Source organism: Astatotilapia calliptera, chromosome 16 (genome assembly GCF_900246225.1).
Source record: "Astatotilapia calliptera chromosome 16, fAstCal1.2, whole genome shotgun sequence".
Taxonomy (NCBI): domain Eukaryota; kingdom Metazoa; phylum Chordata; class Actinopteri; order Cichliformes; family Cichlidae; genus Astatotilapia; species Astatotilapia calliptera.
The window spans coordinates 34,706,597-34,730,419 of NC_039317.1; the positions used below are offsets into that span (position 1 = coordinate 34,706,597).

At 43.8% G+C, this 23,823-nt stretch overlaps 1 protein-coding gene across 1 annotated transcript; it reads left to right on the forward strand.

Annotated features, from left to right (window-relative positions):
- Positions 1 to 222: 222 nt before the first annotated feature.
- LOC113007931 (uncharacterized protein C21orf62 homolog) lies at positions 223 to 23,279 on the forward strand. Its single transcript, XM_026144997.1, has 3 exons — positions 223 to 283; positions 12,515 to 12,973; positions 21,234 to 23,279. The coding sequence occupies exon 3, from the start codon at positions 21,282 to 21,284 to the stop codon at positions 22,023 to 22,025; it is 744 nt and encodes a 247-aa protein (XP_026000782.1). The 5' UTR covers positions 223 to 283; positions 12,515 to 12,973; positions 21,234 to 21,281; the 3' UTR covers positions 22,026 to 23,279.
- Positions 23,280 to 23,823: the final 544 nt, after the last annotated feature.

Consider the following 23,823-nt stretch of genomic DNA (forward strand, 5'->3'; position numbering starts at 1 on the left):
CGGAATTGAGCATTAAGACCTGCAGTGTGAACGCAGCCTTAGAGATGAAAGAATTTGGGCTGGTTTTAACTTTCAGCCATGCTGCTGTGTATGTTTGAGTTTGGACCAGGAAATAGCCGATGACGTCACAAAACTGTGCAGCAATATTCAAGAAAAAGTTCCAAAACATGAGTACAATCAGTCAAACAAGAAGCTGGACTTGGCGACCTGCTCTGACTCATCACAGAATCTATGAGAACTGACGGCACGGAGCCGTGCTCGTCCTGACAGCAGTCACTGACAGGTGAGACCTTTACTAACACCTCTTTTTTCCTCAAAGCTCGAATTTGTGGCCTTCCTGTAATGTGATCCTGTATCTGTCGTCTTTATCCTTCTGCTGCTCGGAGCAGCGATCTGCTGCTGCAGAAGTGAGCTGCACATTTCATTTCTTTTGTTTTTATTTAAACTATTGAAAAATATAAAACTAAATAGGAACGAATTTCCCAGCAGTCGGGAGTTTTTGGGGAAGCTGTGAGAGGGCTGAATGACACAGCTTTAGAGCTTTAATTTACAATTAATATTAGGAAAACATACAGTTGATATCAAATGTTAAAAAAGTATAAATCCAATATCTTGGTTACATTTTCCAGTCACCGGCATGCAGCCAGTGTCAGCCGCTCCTGCTCTTTTCTTAGTGTTTTACTCAGTATTGGAGTGCTGGTTTGTTCCCCTCAAACGAGTGGGTTGAGACAGTTTTGGTTCTCCTTGATGCTGAGGAACTGTTGCTTTCATTGAGGAACGTGGCCGCGGCGCAGCAGATACACACTGCACGCTTTGTGATTGCCCTGATGGCGCCGGTGTTCTGACAAACCATCCTACTTTTGGCAAAACGTCCTACCATAAGTAGTTTATGCACATTTCTGCTGTCACAGAGTAATTTCAGCACCAATTTAAGTAGGTATGACGGTTTGCCATGTAACTGTGCCCATCACAGTATGCTTGTAGCTCATATTCATAAAGCCAGGACGGTTGGCCACTTCATTTTACCCGTGAAAGTATGTTTGTAGGTCACATTCACAAAGGTAGCATGGTTTGGCACTGAATTTTACCCGTCAGAGTATGTTTCTAGCTCTTATAAACAAAGGTAGGATGATTTGGCACTGAATTTCGTGTTGTGCGTATGCGCAGAAATAACGGGTAGGATGGTTTGTCAGGTAGGATGGATTCCCTGATGTGTCAGCAGACTCACGGCTGACATCAGGAGACTAACACATCGCAGGTATAGAACGATCAAGTGCTGATTCTGGTTAAAACATTGCTTTACTGAGTGTGCACTGAGACGTCCATCCATCATAACACAACAACAGAGAAAACAACTCTACGATCCTGCTGCTGTAAAAGTACTGCAGTGATGTAAAGCTGTGTCACCTCAGCGTATTGTACGCATGAACATAAACCCGTAGACGACTTTTCCTCCCTTTTCCCTGTTATTGTGAATTAAAAAAAACACATATAAACCGCAAAAAGTAACCACAACATGTTAGTCGTGGGTTTGTCTCATAAGGGAATGAAGGTGAAGTTAACCAAGGTCACTTGAAGAGCAGTTGAGTATGGGGAGCAGTTTGTAAAGTGAAACATGCTGAAATTAACGGCAACATTTTTCCACATTTAGCTCAAAGCCTTACAAAAACATATTTTTTCGAGTAATTTTTTACAACATTTAGTAAAATATTTGTAACTTTTCATCAGATGTTAAATGTAAAATCTAAATATTATATTTAAATCTAAATGTTAAATGTTAAACCTAAATGTTTAGGCTAATATGCAAATGTATTGTACGGATCAACGGAAATACCAAAATAAAAGCTTCCCGAAAACCTCCGGTGCAAAAGTGTGCCGGTGTTGTGCCAGAAACTGATTGCCGTCTGCGGGAGCGCGCGCAGCTGCTTAAAGCTGCAGCGCCCGGATTACTTGCGTTGCCAGCTACTTCCATGCAACTGATATAACGGGCGGGGGGGGGCAAACAAACACATTTATGCCTTTGTTATTAGGCAAAGGTATGCATTTATGGAACTTCAACGTTTCTTGTAACTGAATTATGACGCTTTTCAGAACATTGCTTTCAGTGTGTAGCGCAGTCACGAATGACTACACGCATCAGGATGGAATAATTAATGCCTACAGGTTTAGTATGTCTACTCTCGTTGTTCATATTTGTTATAAGACTGTCGAATAGTAGTTAAAACAATAAAGACCTATTGTGCCAGTATCACCATGACTCTTTCTTGTTTGTTCAGAATAACGACTGAGAACATGGCATTTTAGCTCTACCAAAAAGTGATTGTGGCCTATAACTCGTCACTGATATTTCTGCTTCAAACTTGGCGGATGTCATTCAGAAGGGTCATATGTCAAATATTACATCTCAAACAGTCCCTTAGAACTGCTGGATAACCTGTAAAGGAACATTAACATTGATAATATGCCATTTTCAGCCTGCCAAAAAGTGATTGTGGCCTATATCTTGTCACTGAAACAATGTTTCTGCTTCAAACTTGCTGCATGTCATTCAGAAGGGTCCTATGTGACAAATTATATCTCAAACATTCTCCAAGAACTGCTGAAAAACTTTTAAAATAACATTAATACCGATAATATCTCATTTTCAACCTGCCAAAAAGTGATTGTGGCCTATATCTTGTTAATGAAATACTATTTCTGCTTCAAACTTGCTGCATGTCTTTCTGAAGGGTCCTATGTGACATATTATATCTCAAACAGTCCCTTAGAACTGCTGAATAACCATTAAGGGAACGATAAAACTGATAATATGCAATTTCCAACCTGCCAAAAAGTGATTGCCGCCTATATCTTGTCACTGAAACAATATTTCTGCATCAAACTTGTTGGGTGTCATCCAAAAGGGTTACATGTGACACATTATATCTCAAACAGTCTCTAAGGACTGTTGAATAACTATTAAAGGACCATTAATACCCATAATATGCCATTTTTGACCTGCCAAAAAGTGATTGCCGCCTATAACTTGTCACTGAGATACTATTTCTGCTTCAAACTTGTTGGGTATCATCCAAAAGGATGATATGTGGCACATCATATCCCAACCAGTCTCTAAGAAATGCTGAATAACCTTTAAAGGGTCATTAATACCCATAATATGCCATTTTCAGTCTGCCAAAAAGTGATTGCCACCTATATCTTGTCACTGAAACAATGTTTCTGCTTCAAAATTGTTGGATATCATCCAGAAGGGTTACATGTGACATATTATATCCCACACACTCCCCAAGAACTGCTGAATAACTTTTAAAGGAACATTAACATTGATAATATGCCATTTTCAAGCTGCCAAAAAGTGATTGTGGACTATAACTTGTCACTGAAACAATATTTCTGCATCAAACTTGTTAGGTATCATCCAAAAGGGTTACATGTGACACATTATATCTCAAACAGTCTCTAAGGACTGTTGAATAACTATTAAAGGACCATTAATACCCATAATATGCCATTTTCGACCTGCCAAAAAGTGATTGCTGCCTATAACTTGTCACTGAGATACTATTTCTGCTTCAAAGTTGTTGGATGTCATTCAGATGGGTCATATGTCAAATATTACATCTCAAAAAATCCCTCAGAACTGCTAAATTACCATTAAGGGAACAATAAAACTGACAATATGCAATTTTCAACCTGCCAAAAAGTGATTGTGGCCTATATCTTGTCACTGAAACAATATTTCTGCTTCAAACTTGTTGGGTATCATCCAAAAGGATGATATGTGGCACATCATATCCCAAACAGTCTCTAAGAAATGCTGAATAACCTTTAAAGGATCATTAATACCCATAATATGCCATTTTCAACCTGCCAAAAAGTGATTGTGGCCTATATCTTGTTAATGAAATACTATTTCTGCTTCAAACTTGCTGCATGTCTTTCTGAAGGGTCCTATGTGACATATTATATCTCAAACAGTCCCTTAGAACTGCTGAATAACCATTAAGGGAACGATAAAACTGATAATATGCAATTTCCAACCTGCCAAAAAGTGATTGCCGCCTATATCTTGTCACTGAAACAATATTTCTGCATCAAACTTGTTAGGTATCATCCAAAGGGGTTATATGTGACACATTATATCTCAAACAGTCTCTAAGGACTGCTGAATAACTTTTACAGGAACATTAACATTGATAATATGCCATTTTCAAGCTGCCAAAAAGTGATTGTGGACTATAACTTGTGACTGAAACAATGTTTCTGCTTCAAAATTGTTGGATATCATCCAGAAGGGTTACATGTGACATATTATATCCCAAACACTCTCCAAGAACTGCTGAATAACTTTTAAAGGAACATTAACATTGATAATATGCCATTTTCAAGCTGCCAAAAAGTGATTGTGGACTATAACTTGTCACTGAAACAATATTTCTGCTTCAAACTTGTTGGGTATCATCCAAAAGGATGATATGTGGGACATCATATCCCAAACAGTCTCTAAGAAATGCTGAATAACCTTTAAAGGATCATTAATACCCATAATATGCCATTTTCAAGCTGCCAAAAAGTGATTGTGGACTATAACTTGTCACTGAAACAATATTTCTGCATCAAACTTGTTGGGTATCATCCAAAAGGGTTACATGTGACACATTATATCTCAAACAGTCTCTAAGGACTGTTGAATAACTATTAAAAGAACTTTAATACCGATAATATGCCATTTTCAGCCTGCCAAAAAGTGATTGTGGACTATATCTTGTCACTGAAACAATATTTCTGCTTCAAACTAGGCGGATGTCATTCAGATGGGTCATATGTCAAATATTATATCTCAAACAGTCTCTAAGGACTGCTGAATAACTTTTACAGGAACATTAATACCCATTAATGTTCCTGTGGGGCGACCGTGGCTCAGGGGGTTGGGAAGTGCATCTGTCGCCGGTTCGTTCCCCGGGCTCTCTGTTCTGGTCGTTGTGTCCTTGGGCAAGACACTTTACTCTACCGCCTACTGGTGAGGGGCCGATGGCGCGATATGGCAGCCTTGCTTCTGTCAGTTTGCCCCAGGGCAGCTGTGGCTACAACCGTAGCTGCCTCCACCAGTGTGTGAATGTGAGAGTGAATGAATAGTGGCATTGTAAAGCGCTTTGGGTGCCTTGAAAAGCGCTATATAAATCCAATCCATTATTAATGTTATCATCTATAGGCCATTGTGTAAGCCAGTTCTTGTCATTTAGTTAGTATGACATGTATTTCTTGTCTGTGTGTTTCTTGTTGTCAAGCCTCCCTTGTTGGTTCGTGTCATGTCTGTAATTTGTTATACTTGCTGTTTTACTTTGACAGTCCTGTGCTTCTTTCTTCTTAGTGCTTAATTTTACTCTTCTACTGTGATGTCATAATTTTCATTTCATTAAGCTGTTTCCCTATATGTTTCCAATGTCCATGATCACCTCCTGTCTGTATCTCAGACCTTTTTCTTCCTTTGTTTTGCTGTCAAGTCATCTGTGTATTTTACCTTCACGTCTCATCACAATACTCATTGTAGTCATCATAGATAAGATAACATAAGATAGGATAGGATAAGACTTTATTGATCACACAATGGTGAAATTTTTGTGTTACCTCAGATCAAGTAGGTAGGTATCAGAAGGAAAATACAAAAATAACAATAAATACAAACAAATATAAAATACACTTTATACAACGGTAGCATACAAAGTATGTGCTTATGGATGTGCTTGTGGAAATATCCAAGACATAAACTATATAGCTTAACATAACTATTCTACCATTACTGTTCCTGTGAAGTAATAGATATCTATACGTATAGACATGTACATGAACACACACGTAGACAATAAATATACATATGTATACATACATATATACCTGCACACCTCCATAAACAGAGAAGGTGCATTTTGCATTAATTTTGACCATGGATGACCACAAAGTCCAGTGAATTATGACATCGTCATTGAGGAGTTATAGAGTTTAACTGCTGTTGGGATGAAAGATCTGCGAAAGCACTCCTTCCTGCAGCAAGGATGTTTCAGGAAGGAGCTGTGATAGTTGTCTAAATTGGTTTATATTTAGCATAGTTTCATAACAGTTTTCATAATTATTTTCCAACTTTAGTTGTTTCTCCTGTTCCATCTTTGCTTGAGTTTTGTCATGTTTACCTGCCTTAATAAAATCACTTGCTTTTGGTTCTAGTCTCTGCTCTGTCTCTTCCAGTGTCTCCATTTGTGTCCTCTTTCTTGTTCAACACAAGCACTTACTATGATTTTCTAAAAATAAATATGATTCCAATTTTTGGAATAGCAAATGTTACTTCAAATAATGACTGCATTGTTATATATTTTATTCACAGTTTGCAGAGTGCATCTTAAAAGATGTTCCAGTAGAGTTTGAGAACTCTGCTTCAAGTATTGCAAGTCTGAGACAACAGATTGCAATATGTCTTCTTGAGAATACAGGTATCATTACAAATATAAATTAAATAGTAAACTACAAATTGTTTTATTGAACGTGTTTTTAACATTGTTCTTTTATTGCTATAATCTTATTATGTAGTCATGCAAACAGATTTCATTATTATTAAAATTAAAGTAATTGCTTCTTGTTGTTGAAGATGACCTGACTGACCTATGCCACTATTGTGGGAACCACGATGGTGACACCGATTGGGTAAATGCTTATGTTTTACATGTCCATAGCCCATTCAGTCTAAAAAGATGATAAAAAAATCACGAAACAAAAATATAATTTTAAAAATGTTACAAACTATGTGGATACATCATCTGAATTATTGTAGTTGTAATGAATGGTGGACTGCTTTATGATCTGCGTATTTTGCAAAATTGTTATTTAAATACTTCTTTGTATACCACTATTAACATAATACTTGTGTTTCCTTGTTTTGTCTAATTCAGATTGGCTGTGACATTTGCTCACGGTGGTACCACAGGGGCTGTGCAAAGAAGCCCCGCAAGAGCACAGAAAACAAATTTGTCTGTGAGCATGCTGGTCAGACAGTTAGGTTCTCTGGCAATTTTTCTAAGGCTTTGAAATGTGTGTTTTGTATCGTTGTCTCCAATAATATTAATTCGTTGTTTATTTATTGATTTATTCATTCATTCATTTATGTTTGTGTTGCTGTGTGTGCTTATGTATTGTTAACAACATTAAAATTCAGCTTTGATTTGAATTAGTTTGTAGGATTATTCAATTATTTCCTGTTTCCTAACATGTTAGCATTATAGTTACTGTGGGAAAAGAATTAATATATATGTTGTTTCATGGTTTACTGGTGTTCAGCTTCCACTATACCCCCTGTTTCTGGTATATTTGTTAGTTTATTTAAATTGGTGGTTTCTTCTTTAATTGGATGTTATTGTTATTGTTTTTTGTTTTTTGTTTAAATTAATAAGTGCCGTATTGGAATGACATTTTTTTACCTTTTGTTTTCTCTTTCCTATTACTTATTGTTCCTAATTTATTTATGCAGATCTCCTCCCAGCTGTTTCCATTTGGTGTTATATTTGGTTTTATATTTGAAATTTGACATTTTATGCGCTGTCCAATAAAGGCTTTATTTAAATTTTCAGCAGAATGTGTCACATATTATCCTTCTGAATGACATCAGTCAAGTTTGAAGTAGAAATATTGTTTCAGTGACAAGTTATGGTCCACAATCACTTTTTGGCAGGCTGAAAATGGCATATTATGGGTATTATTGTCCCTTTAAAAGTTATTCAGCAGTTCTAAGGGACTGGTGGAGATATAATATTTGACATATGACCCATCTGAATGACTTCCAGCAAGTCTGAAGCAGAAATATTGTTTCAGTGACAAGATATAGGCAGCAATCACCTTTTGGCAGGTTGGAAATTGCATATTATCAGTTCTATTGTTCCCTTAAAGGTTATTAAGGATTTCCTACAGACTGTTTGGGATATGATGTGCCACATATGATCCTTTTGGATGATACCCAACAAGTTTGATGCAGAAATACTTTTTCAGTGACAAGATATAGGCCACAATCACTTTTTGGCAGGCTGAAAATGGCATATTATCGGTATTAATGTTCTTTTAAAAGTTATTCAGCAGTTCTTGGAGAGTGTTTCGGATATAATATGTCACATGTAACCCTTCTGGATGATACCCAACAATTTTGAAGCGGAAACATTATTTCAGTGACAAGTGACTTTCCCTGGAATAGCCTCCCACTGTCGTTCTCTAAACCTAAAAGAGAACTATGGATTTGATCAACTGGTCTCTGAATGCTATTGACTCCCTTTTCTCAACGAGAAATCTGGGCTCGGGAGAGCCTGAGTGCCCTGGAGGGACTTTCCCTGCCGGATACACGATGGACGGGTGGCAGAACTGGAGGATCATGTGCCTGGCGGGACTGTCGATCGAGGACGCTGAAGATATCTATCTATTCGGAACCATGATAACAGGGTTCATGCTGATCGGAGTTGGCTTAGCCCTGGTTTATCGGAGAAATAAGAGAGCGGAACCGGCTGTTCAAACCCCCCCCCAAGGCTGCCCGCTGGAATCGAAATGGAACGAGGCGCAACCTCTCACAACGAACGTAATATGGTCAACACCTTGGAGACGCTTGCAGCTGCTGTGAAGGCTCAAAGCAACAACATTGAGCGTATGAGGGGATACATCAGAGAGGGGCCTGCTCAGAATGGGACCCTTGAGCGACAGTTGGAAAACATCGCGGAACGGATCACTGCAGCTGTGAGGTCTCAGAATCAAAAGAACGATAACACCATGGAACAGAAGTTTGATACCATCATGGGGAGGCTCCCGGCTCTCCAACGGGAGATCGAGAGGCCAGTGTCGGAGTGTTAAAGAGCAGCCTGAAAAATTCTCCTGGGCTGCTCGCATGAAAATTAACAAAATCAACATGAACATTGCGGACCCCCATAACGCGCCAGCTGCAGGCCCAAGGCTGGAGCCAAACAATCACTCCCTGATAACGACTGTGTACGGCTATTCTTCCCATCCCATGCAAGGACACCTGGATTGGCTGGAGGACTGTTTACTTAGCCTGATAGGCCGAAGGACACTGTCTCAGCTGAACTATGGACACGCACACACATACACTTACACTGATAAGCACTCACTCATCCCCCCTCCCTTTCCAACGCCTTCGATGCTTGTTTCCTGCGAGGGAACACGGCGGGTCTGAGCCCGCGCTGGAATGATAGCGCTGTGCAGGGCGGCTGCTGTGTTTGCTTCGGATTACTCCTCACCCCCCACCCACCCCTGTGGCTTGTCATGTCTTCACAATGTTGTGCTGTGGACATTTATGTGCTTTTTTGTGCAAAGGAGTTTTTTTCTCTGATTCTACCAATCTCCGACCTGTATCCCCATGTAATGTTTGTGCTATATGTGTAAGGTCGGGGGGGGGGGGGGGGGGGCAACCTGCATGTGACGAATAAAGCTTTGATTGATTGATTATAGTCCACAATCACTTTTTGGCAGGTTGGAAATTGCATATTATCAGTTTTATCGTTCCCTTAATGGTTATTCAGCAGTTCTAAGGGACTGTTTGAGATATAATATGTCACATAGGACCCTTCAGAAAGACATGCAGCAAGTTTGAAGCAGAAATAGTATTTCATTAACAAGATATAGGCCACAATCACTTTTTGGCAGGTTGAAAATGGCATATTATGGGTATTAATGATCCTTTAAAGGTTATTCAGCATTTCTTAGAGACTGTTTGGGATATGATGTGCCACATATCATCCTTTTGGATGATACCCAACAAGTTTGAAGCAGAAATATTGTTTCAGTGACAAGTTATAGTCCACAATCACTTTTTGGCAGGTTGAAAATTGCATATTGTCAGTTTTATTGTTCCCTTAATGGTAATTTAGCAGTTCTGAGGGATTTTTTGAGATGTAATATTTGACATATGACCCATCTGAATGACATCCAACAACTTTGAAGCAGAAATAGTATCTCAGTGACAAGTTATAGGCAGCAATCACTTTTTGGCAGGTCGAAAATGGCATATTATGGGTATTAATGGTCCTTTAATAGTTATTCAACAGTCCTTAGAGACTGTTTGAGATATAATGTGTCACATGTAACCCTTTTGGATGATACCTAACAAGTTTGATGCAGAAATATTGTTTCAGTGACAAGTTATAGTCCACAATCACTTTTTGGCAGCTTGAAAATGGCATATTATCAATGTTAATGTTCCTTTAAAAGTTATTCAGCAGTTCTTGGAGAGTGTGTGGGATATAATATGTCACATGTAACCCTTCTGGATGATATCCAACAATTTTGAAGCAGAAACATTGTTTCAGTGACAAGATATAGGTGGCAATCACTTTTTGGCAGACTGAAAATGGCATATTATGGGTATTAATGACCCTTTAAAGGTTATTCAGCATTTCTTAGAGACTGGTTGGGATATGATGTGCCACATATCATCCTTTTGGATGATACCCAACAAGTTTGAAGCAGAAATAGTATCTCAGTGACAAGTTATAGGCGGCAATCACTTTTTGGCAGGTCGAAAATGGCATATTATGGGTATTAATGGTCCTTTAATAGTTATTCAACAGTCCTTAGAGACTGTTTGAGATATAATGTGTCACATGTAACCCTTTTGGATGACACCCAACAAGTTTGATGCAGAAATATTGTTTCAGTGACAAGATATAGGCGGCAATCACTTTTTGGCAGGTTGGAAATTGCATATTATCAGTTTTATCGTTCCCTTAATGGTTATTCAGCAGTTCTAAGGGACTGTTTGAGATATAATATGTCACATAGGACCCTTCAGAAAGACATGCAGCAAGTTTGAAGCAGAAATAGTATTTCATTAACAAGATATAGGCCACAATCACTTTTTGGCAGGCTGAAAATGGCATATTATCAATGTTAATGTTCCTTTACAGGTTATCCAGCAGTTCTAAGGGACTGTTTGAGATGTAATATTTGACATATGACCCTTCTGAATGACATCCGCCAAGTTTGAAGCAGAAATATCAGTGACGAGTTATAGGCCACAATCACTTTTTGGTAGAGCTAAAATGCCATGTTCTCAGTCGTTATTCTGAACAAACAAGAAAGAGTCATGGTGATACTGGCACAATAGGTCTTTATTGTTTTAACTACTATTCGACAGTCTTATAACAAATATGAACAACGAGAGTAGACATACTAAACCTGTAGGCATTAATTATTCCATCCTGATGCGTGTAGTCATTCGTGACTGCGCTACACACTGAAAGCAATGTTCTGAAAAGCGTCATAATTCAGTTACAAGAAACGTTGAAGTTCCATAAATGCATACCTTTGCCTAATAACAAAGGCATAAATGTGTTGGTTTGCCCCCCCCCCCCCCCCCCCCCCCCCCCGCCCGTTATATCAGTTGCATGGAAGTAGCTGGCAACGCAAGTAATCCGGGCGCTGCAGCTTTAAGCAGCTGCGCGCGCTCCCGCAGACGGCAATCAGTTTCTGGCACAACACCGGCACACTTTTGCACCGGAGGTTTTCGGGAAGCTTTTATTTTGGTATTTCCGTTGATCCGTACAATACATTTGCATATTAGCCTAAACATTTAGGTTTAACATTTAACATTTAGATTTAAATATAATATTTAGATTTTACATTTAAAATTCTGTTTTAATTATGAGAAGTTACAAATATTTTACTAAATGTTGTAAAAAAGGACTTGTTTTGAGCTAAATGTGGAAAAATATTGCCGTTAATTTCAGCATGTTTCACTTTACAAACGGCGCCCCATAGTTGAGGTGCTGCTGGAGTGGGTGCAGTATGACTCCCTTCAAACCCTCTGAGGTCCCGGGTATAATCGGCTGTTTTTGACTACTTCTGATTTTGCATTTCACCTTTAAAAGCGGTTTCCTCGCCTTGTTTAGTGTCATTCTTTGAGCACAACGTCACAGGTCTGAATTTACTGTTATTTTTTCATTTTAACTGTATTAAGAAAATTGAAAACAAAACAACATTTTAACAGCACAAATTTTGCAAATAGCAAAGTTACAACTCCTTACCTAAAAATGGAGGCAATACATATTTTTTTCTTTATCATAATTCTGGTTTAGGGGCGTAAGGGTTAGTTAGTCTACACATGCTGACATGGAGACTCAGTGTGGCAGCATTTTGTTGCTGTGGCATCTTTAATCGGTCATGTGAGTTTGAGTGGTAAAGCTGGACTCAACATATATGAGACCAGAAGCAAGAATTGCTAAACTCATAACATATGTTTCAAAACTAAACGATATAAAGCTGCTAAAACACATAAAAACGATGACTTCATGTCCAGAAACAAATCTGGCACTTGTGTGTAATACCAGTTTATTCCACAAGATGGTGCAGCGAGTCAACGAGCCTCTGGAGGACACGTCTGGAGGAGAATTTTAAAAAGAAGCTGGTGGAAGTTAAACTTAGTATTGTTGCACCTTCAGATGCTCAGCTGATATCTGAGTCTTTTCATGTCCTGCAGCCTGAACGAGCACACAGCGAGGCTTCTGCTGAATGCTTCTGCCCTGTTTCCCCTGTAATGGCCTGAGGAGCCACGAGATGGCTGCATTCTTAAATGTTTGATGGAGAAGACGCAGGAGGCGGGTCCACAGGGGGAGGAGAGTGAGGCTGAGGAGGAGGCGCAGATGCAGAAGCGGGCAGAGAACATGGACAGGGAGCTGGCCACGCTCTTCCATCTGATGAGGAAAGTTTCCACACAGTGTGCAGAGAGTAGGCCTCCCTCACCTCCTTCCTCCTCTCAGCCCCGGCTCTGCCTCCATCCCGGCCTCCTCTCCCTCCCCCCCTGCTCGCAGGCAGAGTGATGAGTGTTTCCTGCCAGCCTGCAGACAGACGTGGACGCTGCTGCTGCTCTCACCGCCGCAGGAAGCAGGACGATCAGCCCAGAGCTCCGTGCCACCTGAACCCGCTGTGAGCCGCACATGTGAGTGCACACACACACACACACACACACACACACACACACACACACACACACACACACACACACACACACACACACACACACGCACACTGATGTCTGTGAATGAGTGTGTGTGATTGGAGCTGCGATGGTGGTTCCAGAGGATCGGTCAGGTCAGTAATGAGAAGCAGACGCTGCTGAGATCACAGAGAAACCAGCAGAAAGCTGAGTCATCATCCGTCTGTCCTGATGGCCGCTCACAGCTAAACCCACAGACTCACCGCATGTTCTGACCTCGTCGGGTCATCGCGTCCAGGAGCTTCAGCATCAAAGTAAACCCTGAGCTCACTGGCTTCATTTGAACTCTGAATTCATTTCTTCCATCTTTTAACAATCAGGAGCTCCTGCAGCAGCCAGAGGGCTGATCCTCTGACGGTAACGTGTTGTGAAGCCAGCGCAGTTTCACGCTCCGCGCTTGAGTCTGTGGACAGCCCACATTTTACTGACTTTTTACGTGTGCGCTGTTAGAGCCTGGCCAGGAGAGCGGCTCAGAGAGATTCACTGCTGTGAATGTCCAGCCTCTATATGTGCTCATTTTAAAGCTTCAGCACACTTTGAAGAGGATCTGAGACCTTCAGGTTCCACAGACACAGAGAAACACTTCTTCACACAGATGCAGCGGATATCTTCATATTCCAAGGAAGTCTCTCACAAGTGGATACAAGAACTCTTAATGATAAAAATCTATTAGTCATTTAAAGTAACTTGAAGATGGAAAGATTGTAGAGGTTTCTTTGAGGTAAAGTCCATATATGCACTCTTCTTAAATAATCTCACTGTCAGATCGGATGTTTGACCCTGTGAGAGGTCGTCTGGATGGATAGATGGATGGTGCCCAGGTATAAGAGTCTGGACTTTAGTTTCACAGCCTGCCGTCTACTTAAAAATAAAGAGACCACAGTCTCAATGTGGGGAAAAGTATGGGGCAGGGGGCGTCTGCAGCAGCACAGATTTAAACCTCCAGTGAACGGCTGATGGAGGTCAGTGACGCGTAAACACGCTCCACACACAGGAAGCTCTTCATCAGCACTGAAACACCACTTGTAACCACGAAGAAGGGAGACGCTGAGAGCCTCACAGCTTCAGTCATTTCTCTTTACTCAGCTGGTCTTAGAGATGGAAGTGCAGATTAACCCGATACGCCTCAGGCTGCTCGACAATTTCCCCCAAATTTCCCCTCAAACATCTGCTTATATTGGTATGAGAGAAAAATCATTCTGCTGCTGGATGTAAGCTTTCTGGGTCTACGTCTGGATCTCTGAGCCTTTCTAAACACATGCAGCCCCAACGCTTCCAAACTAGAGATGCACCGCTCGTGCATTCAGACTTTTCTCTAGCAATGACCTGCTGACGCCGATATTCTTTCCAAGAACTTTATTTTCATAATGAAAGAAATGCTTAAACTTTATGATTTCCCCCAAACTCCAGTCAGTTCCAGGATCTGCTCTCAACAGCTGACTGCTTTCATCCTTTCATTGCTCATACCGAGGCTCTGGACAGCTGTAGCCTTGTTTCCTTTGTTATCTAATCTAAAATATCCCTGTTCGGTTGGGTGACAGTGTCAGTGTCTCATTAGGTTTGTTGTTACAAACATTGTGGTTTAATTAGGTCCCACTGACAGGAGAGTGACGAGGCTAAAGACATGTTAGCATGTGCACCGCTCTGCATGTTACACTTGCATGAAACGGACGACTCGCACTCGGACATATGGGAGGCTGACCAACCGAGAACACTGGAAACCAGCAGATTATTATTCATGGATGATTACCCGGGCTTTTCTTTGGCCTCTCCTCGTTCGCCTCCCCGCACATTGAGATTACAGATTCTGATTTTTGGAGTTTTTTGATTTGAATATTTTAGCCCGTACTTGTTTTTAGTGTTTTTTCGTCTAATTGTCTGATGTCTTCTTTAGTGTGGGTTTTTCACACCTGAGCTGGTTACTCAGGTCGGATGAGATCTCCGCTCAGTTCCAAGCAATCGCCAAAGCGCTTCATTTGTGGTGTGTGGCGTACACAGAGGGTACCTGTGTTTACCTTTGTCGCTCCTGCCTCAAACACACCTGGCCAATAAGCAGACTGGACGTTCCCACCTGGTTCATAGTGACGCGTTGCGTTTCACTCTGTGTGAGCAGACACCAAAGCTCCGACTGATTCAGACCACAGCAGGCAAAAAGCCTGATCATTAGCTTCCTGCGTTCCTTTGAAGGCTGATCATCTTTTATTGTTCTCCTGATTCTCTTCATCCTCGCCTACATCGATCGACCTTGTAAACTTTACTTGGACCTTGATAATAACAATGAATGACTTTCTCTTCTTATGCTTCGGGATTTGTTACCATAACATATGTAATCATCACAGCACAGCCTCCATAACTGTGATGGTAGGAAGATAGAATAAAAGTGCTGGGCTCATATAATCGATGTTTACAGCAGGTAAACTGTGTTTTAAGGTGTTCAATCATCATCAAAGCCAAAACGTGGCTCTCGCTGTCAGACATGTCTGGGCTTGTCTTGTTGTGCTGTGGGGAACACAGTTTTTTAACCAAATTTAAGTGTCTGATGGATGATGGTGTGGCTGTGAGCTGTTTTAAAGACGGTTACCATGAAGACGCCACAATAAAGGCCTGAGCTTGGTGGTTAAAAGAGCACATGATGCAGCCCACTGGGTCACAAGAACACGGTGAACCGCTCGGGAATAAACCAATAAATCATGTTAGATAATCGGTTTTACGTTCAGTGTTCAGAGCTGTGAGTCTTTCAGCTCTGCCTGTGAAGCTGCAGCTGCTCAGAGGGAGATGGAGGAAGAAACGAGCTGTAGCTGGAAGAAGGAGAAAGGAAGGGCGGATTAGGGTGGGTGCCTGTGGCGGAGCATGATGTCAGAGGAATGTGCTGAGCCTCTCCTTTAACGAGCAGCGGCCACCTCGCACTCATACGCTTCAACCCCGTCCAGCTCGTTTCGCTGTCGCTTTTCTGTCCTCGGGTCGCCTATTGTGGTCCGAGCAGCCCGTTTGTATTTGTCGCACACATGTGACAGATATTTACTGAACAAAGATGCTTTAAAAGAGCACAAATATGACACGCAATCACATGAGAGGAAGAAGAGTGTCGTGTCAGAGTGTGGAATGTGTTTTCAGTGGTCGATTTCCAGCATCCGGCCCTGCAGCTGCAGCTCGTTGCAGGATTACAGATGGAGATGGAGGAAAGGGAGTGGAGAGAGCGAGGGAACACACACAGAAAGTGACTGGTATCATGAGCGGGAGGGCCAGATGCTGGGAACAGCTGGAAAGACTATGACTAATATTAGCAGTGAGGTAAGACGGTGGAGGATGGAGGGGACGGAGGGCAGCTGCTACTGTAAACCAGCCACGCTGAAGTCACGTTTATTTATAGCCACACAGTCATCTCACCAGAATCTTTCATGGTCGACGGCTCGATTTACTCTACAGACTGTATATAAAAGATGGAGGTGGCCACCGTGACCTCCTAGAATCCAAAGTTTGACAAATCAACACCTGCCACCTTGTTACCTGCTAATTAACATCCAAATTAAACACTTGAGTTTAATTAGTGCATTCAACTGGAAAAAAGAGCAGACGCCAGCCAACGCTGCAGTTCCTCTAACGTCCAGCAGAGGCTCCAGCAGGGAGGCAGTCCCCCAGACTCCCATGTTAGAAGATCCAACTTTACAGCAGAAACAAACATGAGCCTGAGGCCTTAAATCAGAGGCGTGGCCTCTGCCAGGTGGATGGTGACACAGCTGGCTGTAGCTGCTAGCTGTCTGCTAGCTTCACATGAACCTGACCTCTGAACCGTGTTCGTGCTGTTGGATCATTTTTAATGGCATCATGTGACCAATAATATGGCTGCTGTGAGGTCACTGTACCAACTGCCCAGGAAGCCTGAGTGATTATGAAGCGTTGTGAACAGGTGTGTGTGTGTGTGTGTGTGTGTGTGTGTGTGTGTGTGTGTGTGTGTGCGCGCGCTATGTTCCTATAACTCCTAACTAAGCTAGCTAGCTGATATCTTAGCACTGCACCCTCTGTTCAGCTCCAAATAAAAGATGGTGCTGACCGTGAAGTGTCTAAACTAGTGTGTGATGTCATGGCGAGACTATCCAGCCTTTATAAACGAGTAAAAGGTTGACTTTACTTCACACACACGCGCGCACACTTGTTTACACTGCACTGAAATCCATAAAAGGCTGGCAGGTTAACAGTTTGTGTTCTGAAAAAAGATCTTCTCAGAAACAAAGTCCGGGAACATTTCTATAAATAGCGTCCCCTGTGGCTGCTAAAGCGGTGTGTAGAGCTGAGAAGTGTTTGCCGAATCCGTGAGTGCAGAAGCACCTCGAGCAGAGCTGGGTCGGCCTCGTAAAGCCGCTGATCGCTTTATATCCCAACAGTCTGCAGTCGGCTTCAAACGAGGGAGCAAAACACGATAAAACCGAGCGCGATCCCAGAGTGAGACGGATCCCACTGAGCATTTAAATACAGCCCGAGTGAAGCATTTAAACTGCGTCAGCACTTGGAGCACAAGCTCAGCACAGGCGTGTTCTCAACTACAAACTGACCTGGGATCAGTGCAGCTTCAGACACACAACACAGAAAACACCACAACACAAATATGTGAAAACCTCTGAAAGGTCTGCCTCACTGATGCTTTCAAAGCCAACATCATGTTTGTTGTTGACATTTATGACATCTCCTTAATCTCTGGTTTTCCAAAGCTCCCAAAGAAACAGTGCTGAGTAAAACGACAATCTGAAACACAACAAAACCGACGAAAACAGAGCGAAGAACAGGAGAGATTTATTAGAAACATGAGCAGGTTAGCAGAGCAGCACAATATCACCTTAAAATCGTGCCTCAAGAGTTGAAAGAGAGCTGTGATAATGATATTTATGGTGGTAGGGACATACTGAGTGATGGCAGACCGTATGACATGTAAGCACAGGCATCGCCTTAGTGATGATTTCAGTGGAACAGCTATTTAACCGTTTACTTGAACAACAACTAGACTAACTAACCACACTCTGTCACAGGATGAAACTGAAACTTCCTGTGATGTTGTCTCGGGCCACTTAAAGCTTACCTTTACCACCGTGTGACCACATCATCACTTTCCATCTGCCGCAAGCTCTTCCTGTCTCGTGGAGCGCAGTTAGCGAGCGTTTCCTCGATGTGTTTACATCGGGGTCATTGCCAGTGGCTCGTACCTCCTCCTCGTGTGCCCTCACAGTCTGATCACGTTTCCAGAGCACTGTCATTTGTTGGTGGTTGTGGCTCATTGGAAGCTGGCGGGAACATGAAAACTGTTCTTTCAAAAAAAAAAGTCAGTTCCAGGTAAACTGTTTTATTGGTTCACTTAAACATTCAGTAATCCTGATGTTTGAATCTGTTTGTACGTCTGTGTGGACACAAACCAAACCAAAAGCAAACACAAACTTGTGAGTCTGGATGTGCTCACTGTTTCATTTGGGGCATAAAGCGAGTAAATGAAATTATTTTAATGAATGTAAACAGGAAGCTGAACATCTCGCCACAGCTCAGCTCTCACAGACTTCAATTTAAAATCCCAGAACATGTGAAGCAAACACAGCGAGGTGTTCCTGGTCCTGTCACTGATGGATGGATGATGGACGGATGATGGATGGATGGAAGGATGATGGATGGATGGTTTGATGGATGATTGATGGATGGATGGTTTGATGGATGTGTAACGCGCGGCAACACTAAAGCGGTCGCGCCAGAATGTCACGCTAAAAAGAAAGATTCTTTAAAATACAAGGGGGAGCAAGCGAGTCAGATACCACGGGCACAGAGAGGGAGCAGGTCTGATCAGAAACAGTTTATTACTGGGCCAGGGAGCACAAATAAAACACCCTTAAAATGTACGTAATAAAATGTTGTCTCTCTACTAAAAACAATTCTAAAACACGTAAAACTACCATTTTCTGCATTCACTAAAACCCCCCCTGCTATAATTATGCCACATGTTCATTATGGGTCCATCAGCAGGCCAGGAATTCCTCCTTTAGAGCAGAGTCCACGCCAGCCTCGTCTTCGGCAGACAAGAAAGAGCCACCCATCTTCTTGTCCTTCCGCTGGCCCATCACTTCCCAGCCCGGCTTGCGTTCTGCACCCGAATCCATCATGCGACCACCGCCACAGCTCCCCTTGCGTCGGTGTCCTGTAAAATAACAAATAGGGGCCAGAACAATGGTCCCAGAAGCGGCCCTGGCTCATGGCGACCCTCTCCCAATCCAGCTGCACCCAGTAAACAACAGTAGAGACCCTACTCACAAATGCAGGCAGAGGTAAACCTCTGCCCTGCTGCCAATCACAGCGTCGTCTCTTACTGTTGCCGTTCCATCAGGTCAGGACTTGGTCGCCGCATCACACTGGCCATCTCGCATTAACCTTCCAGTCTGGGGCCTCCCTCCTTCAGTGCTCAGCTAGCCTGTTTTTAAAAGGTCTTTACACAGCTGATAGGTCACCTCTGGACACACCCCTGCCTCAGCAGGTGGTCCCTATCAGCTAATTTGTCCCATGTCCACAGTGGATAAAAACCATGTCACATAAAACACTAAAAACCATGCAATAGAAACAGAATAAAACCATGCAAATAAAACACTCATAAATAAACACTAAAAATCAGAATAAAAATAAAATACAAATTTCCACTGTGTGACAGATGGATGGATGATTTGATGGATGATGGATGGATGGAGTTCACATGTGAAGAATTCCTCCTTCCTGCTCGGGTTGTCCTCACAGCACTCAGTGTGGGAACAATGATCCTAGTGTCTCAGGTTCTGTTGGAGCAGCAGGAAAATTACTCCGAGTGCCGACGGGAGAAGTGAGCACATCATTGCGTTCGTCTGATTGTCATTAAAGTGTTTACAACAGCAGCAGGGTCTAAAGTGACCCCTGACCTTTCCAGGACAACGTAATGATTTCAGGTTTCAGACGTGTCACAGGTCGAGCGATGTCTGCAGAAACTTTGCATTTAAAGTTATTAGTGAAGAATAAGAAATGGCTGTGACCTTCCTGAATGCATCACTTGTTTGTGTTTTTTGGAAAACTGATTCGACTTTGTCCGACATAAACTCTGGAAAGAAGAGGGGAAAGTTTCGCTCTGGAGGTCTAGACTGCTTATTCAGTCCACTTTTCCACGACTGAGCCGGAGAATAAAGAGAGCAGTGTGCTCATTCCTGAGCGTTTAACACGGTGGGACGCAGCCGCGCTGACCGCAGCGCAGCGTGGCACAGGAAACTTCCATCAACCCAGCGCCAGCCCGAGGCCTGGAAGGCAATCAGCCCATAAAGCTGTGTGTGTGTGTGCACCATGTTCAGAGATCTTTGTGGGGACCAAAAACTGGCATGCTGCTATACTTGTGAGGACCAACAGTCCTTATGCAGACAAAACGCCGTCACCACGAGTTTGAAGACGTTTCTGAGGCTCAAAATGTGGTTTTAGTGTCAGGGTTACAGTTATGGTGGGAAATGATGTCATGATGATGGCAACGTCATTTAGATCCTTACTTACTTAGGTCCTTACTAAGATATGAATGTGTGTGTGCGCGCGTGTGTGAGCGTGTGTGAGCGTGTGCGTGTGAGCGTGTGTGAGCGTGTGCGTGTGAGCGTGTGTGAGCGTGTGCGTGTGAGCGTGTGTGAGCGTGTGCGTGTGAGCGTGTGTGTGTGTGTGCGTGCGTGTGAGCGTGTGTGTGAGCGTGTGCGTGTGAGCGTGTGCGTGTGAGCGTGTGTGTGAGCGTGTGCGTGTGAGCGTGTGCGTGTGAGCGTGTGTGTGAGCGTGTGCGTGTGAGCGTGTGTGAGCGTGTGCGTGTGAGCGTGTGTGTGTGTGTGCGTGCGTGTGAGCGTGTGTGTGTGAGCGTGTGTGTGTGCGCGTGTGTGTGAGCGTGTGTGTGTGCGCGTGTGTGTGTGCGCGTGTGTGAGCGTGTGTGTGTGAGCGTGTGTGTGTGCGCGTGTGTGTGTGCGCGTGCGTGTGAGCGTGTGTGTGCGCGTGTGTGTGTGCGCGTGCGTGAGCGCGCGTGTGTGAGCGTGTGTGTGTGTGTGCGCACGAGCGTGTGTGTGTGTGAGCGTGTGTGTGTGAGCGTGTGTGTGTGAGCGTGTGTGTGTGTGTGCGCACGAGCGTGTGTGTGTGAGTCAAGCTCTCTGGTGCTGTCCATGCTAACACCCTGCCCCCCCCCCCCGTGTGTTCTCAGGTTGGTCCTCTCCTTCCACCTGGTGAAGATGTAGTCTGTTTGGTCTCCATGGAGATGTCTCCAGTCTCATTCTTTGCCCTGTTGCCATGGTCACTGTGCTTGCTGTTCTTCCTGACTGCCGCCCGCCCCCAGACGACGAGCTCCGCCCCCACACATGCAGCTTCCCCGAGGGCCAATACGACGCTACTCTACGAGAGCGGCGCTGCGACTAGCCGCAGCCTGCGTAACTGCAGTTGCTCCGCCCCCGTCACGGACTGCGACGAAGTGCTGGCGAACTCTCTGTGCCGCTGCCACAGCGTGCCACGCTCCGCCCTGCCCCGCGCTGGGCTGCGGGAGGCGGGGCAGCTGGCGGTGTGGGTGAAGGAGCTCTGGGTCCTGGAGGAGCTGCTGAACGGCAGCTCGGTGGGCCACCTGCGCCTGTCGTTCTGCGGGATCAAACCTGTGGACAGCCGGTACCTGGCTCTGCGGGGTCTGCAGACCCTCGGGATCCACAGCGCCGTGCCGCAGACTCCATACCCTGACCAGGAAATGACCCTCTCCCCCCCAGCGGGGGTCACAGCGGAGCTGGACGCCCTTTCCTTTGGCTCCTCCTCCTTCCTGCACATGACCTTCGTGGACGTGGCCGTGCTGAACGGGCTGTCCGCCCTGAAGGCGTACAGCGTGGCAGGACCGCCTGCCCCCACCCTCTCCCAGCACTTCCCCCTGCTGCCCGTTTCCCCGCCCCCCTCTGATGACCCGGCTGAGATGGCTGCAGACCGCCTGCAGGACCTGCTGGTGACCTTCGTGTACTGAACCTCGACACCGATGGCACTTTTTTGTGGGACGCGTTCCCTTCCTGCTGCTGCTCCTGTCCTGGAGATGTAGTGCCCTTTGATGCTCTGATCCTGTAACGAGGTTTGGGAATGTTTGCACTCTGATTGGATAAGAGGACAGCTGCCACAGAGGTTTCACACGCATGTACACACTCTGACCGTCCACTGTGGTAACGCACCGCAGTAGAAACTCGTAGCTTTATTAAACATCATAGGTTAGGTTTGGGCTTCATGTGAGGTTAACAGGAATTCCCACTACCAGGACCTGCTGGAGTCTCATGAGTCTAAACATCTGCAGATGCTTCACGGCTAACCTCTCAGTGTCCGTCAAGATACTCTGACCTGTCACAGATAATGAAAATTAGCCTTTTTAGCATTTTACCAACAAAACCAAACAGTAAGCTGAGCCCAGCGATGTTCTCATAACTCACTGATGTGCTGTTGGTGTTAGTGGTTCATAAAGCCTTTCACTCACAGTTTATAACGAGTGTCTCATCAGGAAACTGAAGCTGGGGGATTTTAATGGTTTGGTGTGTGAGTGGCATGTAAGTGATCTGTAAATCCTTAGTAATAGTGGGCGAGGATGAAAAAATGTGTGAAACAGCTGGAAGGGGACGAGGTGCTAACATGACTCAGGCTGCAGGCGCTGCGAGCGCTGATCTCTCCTGTCTCTGCGCTCACTTTTCTCCTCCAGTTCACATTCAATCTGTCTGCGTTTCATGAACTGAAGGTTCACGTCAGCGACCATCGACCGCGAGCCGTCTCACAGCCTTTAGACCTCGCTCAGACTTTATGGACTGCAGCGTAACTGTTACCAAAAGCTGTGGTTCATTCAGGTGCCGTACGGCGATTAAACGACTGTAATTGTGAAGTCATTACTGGGCAAACAGTCTGCAGGCTTCCTGAATCTATGAGACAAACAACACGATTGTTCCCGGAGACAGAAGAGCTCTGCCTCCAGCTGCCGGCTGGGTGTTAGCGCTCCGTCCTGCCCAGGTGCTCCGTCTCTTTCTCAGTTCTTAGACTTACATGGGCGACAACTTACAGCAAAAACACAAATCAGAAAAACAGCAGGGCTCCCTGCACACTTTTACTGATGAGCCACGCCATCCTCATCATCACAGCAGGAATATCTTTACAAAATAGATTTCATAGCAGATCTCGAGTAGGGTTGGGCGATATGTAAAAATATTCCAACCGACAATCATCAGTCCAATAATCGGCGATGGGCGATAAATTCGTGCGTCCACAGACTTTTTGATGGGCGGAGCAATGTAATCATGCAGAAGTACAAACATGGACGAACTAATAGGGCTGTCGGCATTAACGCAGTCGTCACGATTAATGCGATTAAACTTTTTTTAATGTACTCAACCCATCTGGAGCGCAGAAAGAAGGGATTTTGACTCAATCTGTGTTCCAGATGGGTTCATTGTTAATCGTGTTAGTCATGATGATGGCGCGTTAAAGCTGGCAGCACTAAAAACATATAAAGTCGCCAATTTGGGATGAAAGAGGCAAACCTAAGGACGTAACCAAAGCGGTGTACCACTTGTGCAGACACATAGTACGAGCAAAGTACTCAATAACCCTAATCCCTAGAGACTTGCAGAACCTCTCAGAGGCTCACGGCTCCAGAGTTCATACTTCAAAAGAGCCAACAATAAACCCCATACGAAACCTCTTCAGGTGCATCCTGGGCAGCAGCTCAGCACTCAGTTTTATTTGGCGAGATAATAAATCAACATTAAGACTGTCTGAGAATGAATTTCCACCAC